This window comes from Lolium rigidum, chromosome 6 (assembly GCF_022539505.1).
Source record: "Lolium rigidum isolate FL_2022 chromosome 6, APGP_CSIRO_Lrig_0.1, whole genome shotgun sequence".
Lineage (NCBI taxonomy): Eukaryota > Viridiplantae > Streptophyta > Magnoliopsida > Poales > Poaceae > Lolium > Lolium rigidum.
In genome coordinates, this window is record NC_061513.1 from 11,671,311 (window position 1) to 11,681,786 (window position 10,476).

Genomic DNA, 10,476 nt, shown 5'->3' on the forward strand with positions numbered 1-10,476 from the left:
ATTCTATAAACCAAGTTTTATGTGTTTTATTAGATTTTTTAAAGAGATATCCGCTGCAACGCACGGGGTATCGTTCTAGTTTTCTAAATGTTACATGCAAGAGCATGCAATATTGTTGTTTTTGTTGCACCGCATCAATGTCTTTCTCCTACCACCTTACTCTCGGGCCATAAAATGTACATGTAAGAGCATGGAAAATTGTTGTTTGACCGCGCCTCTCATCATACATCGGTTTCATTTTCCTATCACCTTCCTCTCCAACAAAAGTTGTGTACTCCAATGGGCTATACCTCAAATTCTACTGGCGGTCACTACATCATCCCTTTGTTTGTTGTTATCCCTACCAATATCATCTTTAAAATGCCCCTACGTTTCCACGGAACATAAAAGTATTAAGGACTTGTTTTATTGAAGAGTGCTTAACTTTAGTTATCTTGCATGAAAACTTTGATGATCTCACGATTTCATAAATGTGACGACTGGACGTGAGTGTCTCATCTTCCTCCCATTTCTTCATTTAAAAGAACGCATTACTTGGCATCATCAAACATCATTGTCATTGTTTCAGTTGCGTACACTATGGATAATATCACTAACCAAAGAGGAATCCAACGTGAGTGGTGTCACTTGTCGTATGTATTTGCCAACTGCTGCAAACATGATACCCTTTGCAAACAAGCAGCGTATAACCATCCTACCATTCTGGGTTGTAAGAAAAAAATCGAACATGACTACCTAACCGATGGATTTACTAAGAACAATGAACGAATGAATGCCAACATCTTAGGTGTACAAAGATAGCACTCAATTCAAAAATTGATAAATTACCATCTTCATCACCCCTCTTATGTATGGGTGTATCCTTTTTATTCTTGCAACATAATTTATTATTTAAATGTTGCTCATAGATAACCTAATACAACTAAAGGGCACCAACGTTTAGTCATAATATTGGGCCCACGGTCATCAGGACGAATTTGGATGTGACACAAGACATACAATCTGGATATATGCATAGATAAGTTTATTAGAAACTTGAACATATAATAGGAAATCTCAAATAGTATATGCACAAATTTTTTGAATCGGTAGATTAGTCACTCTATCCCCACGACACTTGTTGCAAGGTTGCAAATTCAAAAACATATACGCAAGTGTAGTTTTTCCAATATGTTTCTGCAACAGTTGGATCACTCATAAATATGTGGTTCGGGTGAACAATTAGTGATGTACATGCATCTAGATTTCACGCTTTTCTTTTCAAAGTAAGTTCTACACAAAGCACAACAAGGAAAACACGTATCATTACCACCATTAAACTTCATCATGTAAGAGTACATCTGGGTGCAATTACTTGAATCAAACATAAAGAAACTCATGTAGTCGCTGAATGGTGGCTAGAACTAAATAGAGAGACAGTTGGGGAATGAAAAATCAACATAAGTTTTGCAATTACGACAATAAAATCAGTGCTCACTTTGTGTCGATTGCACTGAATAACCATATGAAGGATGCCACCAGTTTTTAACCCGGGTCACATGTAGTGGAGGAAGCAGATCACCAACAAGAAATAAAGGATTTAAAAATCGTGCTGCTGAAAAACTTTTCTCACACTCCACAACATCACACTATCTCTGAGGAGCTGCTCAGCCACCGTTGAGCTTGCCACGGCCCTACTCGAAATCTCGCTCCCTAAAGGCTGCCCCTAGAAATCTGCTATTCTCCTAGTTCTAGCCACTACTGCACGTAGGACATCCCTACCATGAATTTCGTTTTTCTCATCAAGTAATGTCGAATGTTTTCAGCAAAAGAAATCTCTGAAGACAAAAAAAAAAAAAGCACAGTTAGCTTAGAAAGAAGGTTACAAGGCCAGTTTTAGGCCCGCATAGTACAGGACGTCCGGCCCGGCCCGGCCCTGTCCGAGCAGATAGACTAGGTCAGCCCAACCACCCGCACAACCCCACACCCTCCTCCATCTCCGTCCCCATTCCTACGGTCGCCGCAACAACCAGACCTCGATCCCGACGAGCGGAGCAGCAGCAGGAGAGCGAGAAATCGCCGGAGAGCGGATCGGAGATGGCCAAGTTCGATCCGTGGCCCGTGTTCTTCAAGCGGGAGTGGGGCCGCAACTGGCCCTTCCTCGCCGGCTTCGCCGTCACCGGCATCCTCATCACCAAGCTCACCGCCGGCTTCACCGAGGAGGACCTCAAGAACTCCAAGTTCGTCCAGGAGCACAAGCGCTGAGAACTCAGGTCAGCCTGCCTCCCTACCCCGCCTCTCAACCCCGATCCGGTGCCTAATTAGGTCCTCGCGTAAATCCGATTTGATCCAGCGCCGTCCCCCTCCTGCCTGATTCCGGTCGGGTTTTGCCAGGCTAGATCTCGTACTGCCACGCGAATGATGATACGCCGAGGTTAAACGAGGCAAGACTCAACTAGGATCTGCAATTGCTTTGTTTGTGTTGACCCCTATGGCTTCACCGTTCGAGTGCAGATACCTACCTATGTTTTGTGTGGATATGTAGCAGCTCATGCCATTAAAATGCCGTGCTATCCTACGCACCATTTCGTCCTCTCCTTAGCGCCTGTATGCTCAAGTTATTGCGGTTGTTTCGATCTGTAATTTCGGAGGGTGTGGTACCTCCAAATCATGGCTCCTTGTTTTGGCTCTCTATGTCTGGTCATATACCTAGAGTTCTCTTTCCTGACTGTCCTAGCCAGCTATTCTTCCTGAGATGAATTCTGGTAACACGTTTTGTTGTTACAAACAGTGGGTGCGGTGTTGCGCTTTTTTCCCTCTCACAAATGGAATGGCGTCGTTGAAATGCTTCAGGGTTCTAGTTTGCTGTCATCATTAATCCTATGTGGTATTGGCATGAATACTGGACTCTTTATTTTGCTGTTTGATGAGTAGCTGACCATGGGTTTGTGTCAGAGTAATATTGTTCTTCAATTAAAACATGTATGCAGCATATGTGCTACTTACTAGGATCGTGCACTCACAGATTGGTTATTTTTGTTTCCTCCAGGTTGGCGTGAGGGGAAATGTCACCGAATTAGTTGCATCAACATTGCCGGCAGTTTTTATATGTTATGTGGATGAACCCACCGGATACATGCCTTAGGCTACCAAAGTTTCTTCTATTGTATTTTTTGTAATAAGAGGTTTCTGGATACCTAAACCAAGAAATTAATTTTAAGCGTTTCATGACGCTTGTTTGGTTATGTGCCGGGTGACAAGATCTACATGGGGGTTCAACTTGTCTAATATTTGTTCTGCTGCTTTGTTTGATTCACATTGGAGCCTCGTTTTGCATTGTTTTCACATGTAATCCTGTATTTGCTGTGTGTGGTTCTGTGATGTTGTTGGAGGAGGTTCTTCATTCCAGTTTAAAATGTTCTATCTGTGTAAATCCTATTTGTGTATTTTATGACCAGCCATAGATAACGGACGATAATCCAGACTGCAAATTAACATTGCATCTGATTTTGTATAATTAAGTTGACATTTCTTTTAATTACATGGTGGAGCTAGTTTGTCAGATGCACGCAAATGAAAAGTTAGTAAGTTACGATATTGATACCTGTAGATTATAATATATATTGTCAAGTAGATTCTGTTTTTATGAAATGAACTAAAATGGACTAGTACTATTTGACAGGACTTGGCTAGTGTCAATAGCAAGACCTGAGAGAAATGGCTTGCTAGCTGTGGCAAGCATGTTATCTGATGCCTAGAAAAAAACACTACGGTGGTAGCTGTTTCTTTCCAGGGGAGGCAGTAGGAATCTACACGGCTACAGTATATGTTTGCTTGCACGAACCATCAGAAGCTGCCTCCAGTCGTTGGTGTCTTGCTTCCACTCTAACCAAGCTTGTATCCACAATGACTGGTTTAGAAGCTGCCTCCAGTAATGCTGCTGGAGAGTCAGCTTCCCTGGCTGGTTGTCGACACCCTAACGAGGTTCACCTCTGTGCCTGTAGAGGAGTTCATTAGTGAAATCGGACTCATACTACAAATCAAGCTAGACATGGATACAGTCATAAAGAATCGGCTGTCTTGGATGATAGCTACATTCTGCCGTATCTTCTTGACATCCTCTGGTTCTACAAAACAGGAAGCAGAAAAAGTACTTGGATCCGTGTGTCTAATTCAGGTGTTTTCAGATCAATGTCAAAAAATAGCAGCACAATCAAGTTTTTTTTTGTTTTTGTTTTTTTGAGAGATCGGCATCAAGGTACCAGCCAGCAAGTGAGGGCATCTCCAGCGGCGCGACGCAAATGGACGCTGAGCGACCGTTTGTGTCCGCCGTGACCGGAAATGCGTCTGGGGCCTGTTCCAGCGGGGCGACGCAAAGTGACCGGGCCGTCCGCGGAGACGCAAACCTGGCCCAAATATGAGTCAGGTTTGCGTCTCCGCGGACGCTCGGCGGTCGCACGGAATGTCCGCTCGCGTCCCCACGGGCCATCATGGCAGCGACCTAGGTTCGATCGGCCTCGAATTCACAACGCGCGCCGGTGTGGCAACCGCGGCGACCAACCGCCGCAATGGAGCGCCGAACCGCCGCGGAAGAGCAACCGCTGGCCTCTTCGTTTTACGCTCCGCCGTTAATCCGCGCACATTATAACCCCCGCGTCTACGGTAATTCAAGTTCAACCGCCTCCTTCTTCTTCCTCTTCTTCTTCTCCAACACCGGCACGTCATGAGTGACTACACGCTGCCGTCCGACTCGGAGAGCGAGGGCTGCATTGGTGGGAATCGCCGGCGATGCCAAGCGATTCGGGCTCCACGCCCAGCTACCCTACCTCCACACCGACTGAGGACGAGGAGGAGGGAGGCGGCAATGGCAGCGAAGGCCAGGAGGAGGACGGAGGCGGCGCCGCCGGCCGACGCCGACGACGAGGAGGAGGGCCAGGAGGAGGAGGAGGACTCCGACAGCAAGTTCGCCCGATTGGAGGCGCATGAGGCGGCAGACGACAAGGCGGCGGCAAGGAAGAAGTCCAGGGCGCTGGCGCGGGCGGCGCGTCGTCGTACGTTCACCGACGACGACGAAGAAGACGCCATTTCTTCCAGTTTCAAGTCCTCGACGGGCGCGTCGTCCTCCAGTTCCGACGACGAGGTGACAAGCAAGAGGCGGAGGAGTTTCCACGACGACGACGACGCAGGACCTTCGAACAAGAAGACCAAAAAATAGTTTTAGTTTATATGTTTTTAAATTTCTTCTTATTTGTATGTTAAATATGTTTGAATCTAGTCGATTGACGTATCCGGTTAATTGTTTAGGCTATAGTCTATTCGATTGGACCAACATGACATCATGAGTACATCTTTTTTGCGTTTAAAATTTGATCATTCAACTAAATTGAAAAGAAGTAGCACAAAAAAAAAAAAACAGTTGCATGTCCAAAATGTGTCGGACCGGCTGGAGGTAGCCCCGACGCAAACAGACATTTCGCCCCTCGCGATCATTTTGGCGTCCGCGGGGCGACACAAACGGACGCTCACGACCACTTTTGAGCGTCCGAAATGCGTCGCGCCGCTGGAGATGGCCTGAAGCGAGATCTTCCTAGCGCTGCTTTCGCTGGATGTCATGAAGTCATGTTGGCTCGTTCCCCACTGCCAACTACTAGGATCATGTCCCTGACACTTGATCATTTTGTACCTTCCAGGCTGGGTTGAAGGAATGGATGCGGCGGGTTCTCACCTAATTAATTGCATCAATGTGATATCTTGTTTCCTTCCTACTGTGTGGTTATGTGTTGCGGACAACATTTACAAGGAGGTGACTGGTGTTCTCGCTATTCGACCAGATCGTTTGCTGTTATGGTAACATTCTTGCACAGGAGATTCAGTTTTGTCATAACCGCTTGCTTGCATTTTTTAATGTTTTGCAGTGCAGCTCATTGAATCATAATGGAGTTTTGCATACTGTTTTTTTGATGTGTAATTCTAGATTTGCTATCGGCGATCCTTTGTTGTTGTACGAAATGGCAACTGCTACTGAAGGGGCATCGATATCAGTACTTGGTTTGGTTCTGTATTAGCTCAGTTGTGTGAGTTTAGCTAAGGATATATTTGGTGCTCTGTGTTTCTAATATTAAGAGGATGGAGAAGCATTCATCTTGAACCACTTTCTGCAAGCAATTCGGGGATAAACCATGCCAAGCTTTGCTATTTCATTAAAAAAAATGAATTGAGACTCTACTCATGACGGGCTCCAAACAGGTAGTAATGCAGTGCGCTAGCTAGAAGCATAGAGAAGGGATAATAAATGATTTGGTAGTAATTGGCCTGTACATGGCTTGAAGCAAAACAAGCAGTGATAGCTTTTATATATGAGAAAACAAACTCACTCATTCCATTTCCTGATGGCGAGAAATGCCAATGTTTCAGGATTATTTGTATTCAGGAACAACAAACATTAACTCATGAAAAGATGTAGTTGACAAAACAAAAGAGTTACTATCACAATACCATAAGGCTTATTACAAATAGCTCAAAGCATGCACACCAACAATATGTAAAATACAAGGGACTGTAGACTGCCGCTCCTAGGCTAGATACGGAGCTCTGGAACATGCTTCATCCTGTAGTGCATCTGGTTCTGAATCCACTGAGCCATGAAGTCCCTGTGCAGATGCAGCATCCAGAGCTTCTTCAAGGATCTAAGGAATTCAATGCCTTGAGGGACAATACTCATCCCCTGGAGTGACACCATGTAGATCCCGTCAATGCATGGAATGGCACGCTTTTCAATCACCAATTGCTGGACATTGGGCATGTTCTTTAAGACGAGGGTCTTGAGCTGTGGAAAGCAGTCTGCAGAAAGAACCAATATGCCAGCACTGCTCACCCGGTTAAGGCTGAGATAAGTGAGATCTGGCACATGAGATGCTAACTGCTGCAGCGGGTCTTCTTTCCCAAGATCACACCAACTTAGAGCCAGATACCTGAGATACTTCCCATGGCCCTGAAATATCGGGCACTTGAGTGTCCCATCGGCCCAGCCACCTCGGATGATTAGCCTGTGGAGCATCTTGGAAACCGGTTTGAGGGCTTGGAAGCTAAATATCTCCTTCTCATCAGATGCAGAAAGGAGTAAGCTCGAGAGTAGGGGCATACTTGACAGGGCATCGAAAAGGTCTTTACAGTTGGATGCATTGATGTTGTCAATCCAGACGGTCTGCAGCTTACTCATCTTCTTGAGCTGCAGGGACAGGTCTTTGCTGGCATGAGCGGTCTCAAGAGTCTGCAGCTCTTGCAAGTTGGAGATCATTTCAGGTGCTTCCACTCCTATGAAGTAGCGGAACTCCGTCTGCTTCTCGTCAGCAAACCTGTCAGCCAAGAGGTGACGTAGCTTGTCGACCTTGACAATTCCTGGTGGAAGATGCTCTATTCTCGTCTGCTTGATGTCTAGTGTCTGAAGGTTAGAGAGCTTTTCGACGGTATCTGGCAGTGACTGAACATTGGTGCGCCTTAAGCCGATGTAGCGTAGATTGAACAGATTCCCGATGGACGCCGGCACTTGGTTGATTGCAGAGTCTTGGAGCTCGAGAACGGTGAGGTAGTTGGATCCGGACAGAACCGAGGAAATCATGTTGGCAGAGGAGGAAGCCGCGCTGAGTGAGATGACAGTCCGGAGCCGTGGGAATTCCACTCCTGCAGCAGCCGTGCTACCGTCTGTCCAACCAGATGTTGAGAACCGCCGGACCTCTCTATCCATGCGCATCATTTCGCCCTGGTCATTAGCGGATCCAAACCTCTCCTCTTTAGCAACGGCAAGAGCCAGGTCGCGGACAATGTCATGCATCTTGCAGGTGCTGACCCTGTTGAGCTCATCCCTCTCCACAACCTCCAGCATGTTGCGGCCGATGAGCTCCATGAGATTCCACTCGGCAACTTCCTCGGGCGTGCTGCTGTTGTCTTTCTGGGTTGCAAACCCTTCGGCAACCCACATCCGCACCAGGCTCTCCCGCGGCATGGCATAGTCTTCAGGGAACAGGCTGCAGTACAGGAAGCAATTCCTGAGATCACCTGGCAAGTCATGGTAGCTTAGGTTAAGTATAGCCTGCACATGGTCGTTGTCACGCAGCTCGCTTTGGAGACGATTGTACATCTGGTTCCAGGCGTCACCCGTCAGTAGCTTCGTGGACATTAGGCTGCCTGAAGATACAATGGCCAATGGCAGGCCATGGCACCTCTCAACAACAGCAACGGCCACCGTCTGGAGCTCTGGGGGGCAGTTGCGATAAGGGATGTTGTGGAAAGCCCTAGAGCAGAACAGCTTGAATGACTCGGCTCTGCCCAATGGCTGGAGTAGCAGGCGACGTCTCAGGGGAGCGAGAGACGCAACGTCTTCCTTGCGTGTTGTGATGATAACACGACTTCCTTGGACGCCCTGGAATGCACTGCACATCTGCGTGTATGCTTTTTTGTCCCACACATCATCAAGCACCACCAGGCATCTCCTGTCTTGGAGTGTCTTCTTTATTGCCTCTGTTAACTCATATACATTTTCTTTGCCGCCTGTTACCACAGGCGGCAGTGACGACAACTTCTCCGTGTGCCGCCGTATCTCGGAGAGCAACCTCCCCAACAGATCAACCACATCATATGCCTGGGACACCACAATCCAAGCATGTGCATCAGGGAACTTGGCTTTCTCCCGATCATACACATTTTTCACAAGGGTGGTTTTCCCCAAGCCTCCCATACCAGAAACTGTGATCACGGTGCTTTCTTCCTCATCAGTGGCCAGCCATTCGGTCAACTTGCTCCTGTTCTCCTCAATTCCCACAAGATCCTCATCACTAACAAGCTCTGGATAGCAGCTTCCAGACCACCTACGATCAGGTTCCACATGCTCATTTTTGGAGAGGTGGATTGTGCCACTCCATTCTCTCTGCAGTTCTTTGACGTGCCGGATCTCCTCCTCGATCTCTACCACCTCATCAGCAATCTTACTGAAAACCTTTACATGGGGTGCAACTCTCACGACGTAACGATTAAGGAAGCCTTCTTCCTTGAGCTTGAGGGCCTCATACGAATACTTGTCAATTACATCCTCCACATGGTAGGCCAGCTTCCTCACATGTGCAATCCAAGTCTTGATCACATTGTTGCTCAGATGTGTGGTACCTAAATCTTGAATTGCAGCATTCATCGTCATCAGCTCTTTCTCAATTCTTTTCACCTTTAACGGCAGTTCCTTTAGATTATCAACCTTCCTTGACAACTTTTCCATGACAGATGAGACTGCTTCATTTAAACCCACTGTCCCAATCTTTGACACCGCGAGGAGGATAGCCTCAGCCATTTGCTGCTGGAACAACAACGAACAAGTTATATAATACATCAACTAAATCAATTCCGGTGAAACTAACAGTGATAATAACCGTCCATCTGCCCTGATCTAACAGTGATAATAAGACGGAACCAAACTGACGGAACCAAAATTGCGGGACCGGAACCAAAATATGTGGGACCGGAACCTCAAATATATTTTGCGAACTTTATAGAAAACAAACGTCCTTTTAAGCGATCAAATCATCTGATGAGACTAGACAAATCTTAAAACAGCAAATAAATGTTAATACTTGCACCTCTTAAAATCACTGTCCTATTCTCACCAATCTAAATCAACCTCACGGAACCTCACGGGATCTTACCTCTCTCACACTCACAACCTCTCTCTCTCTCTCACTCCAGACCAGACAGTGTCCCGACGGCCAGCGACGGAGGGGATCCACGATGGAGGGGGAGTAGATGGCGGCGGAGGGGAGGGACGGAGGGTCTCTCCCGGCGTTCCCCGCGGTGGAGGGGAGTGGAAGGCGACGGAGGATCTCTCCCGGTGTACCCCACGGTGGAGGGGAGTGGAAGGCGACGGAGGATCTCTCCCGGCGTACCCCACGCTGGCCTCCGTGTCTCAGGTTGCGGCCGGGAGGAGCAGCGATGTCAAGAGGCCCACGTCGCCGACCTCGCTGGCGAGGTTCTGATCGAGCAGGATGTTGGCCGGCTTGAGGTCACGATGGATAATGGGGTCCGGCCTGGCGCTGTGGAGAAACACGACGGCGGTGGCCACCTCCCAGGCGATGCGGATGGGGTCATACACTAAAAGCGGTGTGCCGTTCCGGCCGTGGTGGAGCATGTGGCTGCCGTTCTCCATGTACTCGTAGATCACACAGCCGTGCTCCGGGCAGGCGCCAAGCAGCAGTAGCAGCACAAAAGTTCGCGGATACTACTACCACGAGCAGTCGAGCAGCAGGCGCTATCCAGCGTCGTGCCCGTCTCCGCGCGGAGTTACTTCAGCGACGAGAATCCCCACGCCTGCTCCATCATGTGGCCCGTGCTAGCTACCATGTCTGATTGGATCATCGGGTCGATTCAGCGATCGGCCTCTGCATCTGCAGCATGTATAACTGTACATATGTCTCTTGAGCACAGTTATGCTCTGTATAAAACTCTGAAGCCCATGTT

General features: G+C 47.7%; 2 protein-coding genes across 2 annotated transcripts; one reads left to right on the top strand and one right to left on the bottom strand.

Moving 5' to 3' along the window:
• The first annotated feature begins 1,972 nt into the window (after positions 1 to 1,972).
• Positions 1,973 to 3,224, top strand: LOC124661233 (ATP synthase small subunit 6-A, mitochondrial-like). The gene is made up of 2 exons (XM_047199095.1): positions 1,973 to 2,252; positions 3,029 to 3,224. Exon 1 carries the CDS (start codon positions 2,077 to 2,079, stop codon positions 2,242 to 2,244), a length of 168 nt encoding a protein of 55 aa, XP_047055051.1. The 5' UTR covers positions 1,973 to 2,076; the 3' UTR covers positions 2,245 to 2,252; positions 3,029 to 3,224.
• A 3,332-nt stretch (positions 3,225 to 6,556) lies between these two features.
• On the bottom strand, positions 6,557 to 9,355 carry LOC124665976 (disease resistance protein RPM1-like). Its single transcript, XM_047203335.1, has one exon. It carries the CDS (start codon positions 9,353 to 9,355, stop codon positions 6,557 to 6,559), a length of 2,799 nt encoding a protein of 932 aa, XP_047059291.1.
• Positions 9,356 to 10,476: the final 1,121 nt, after the last annotated feature.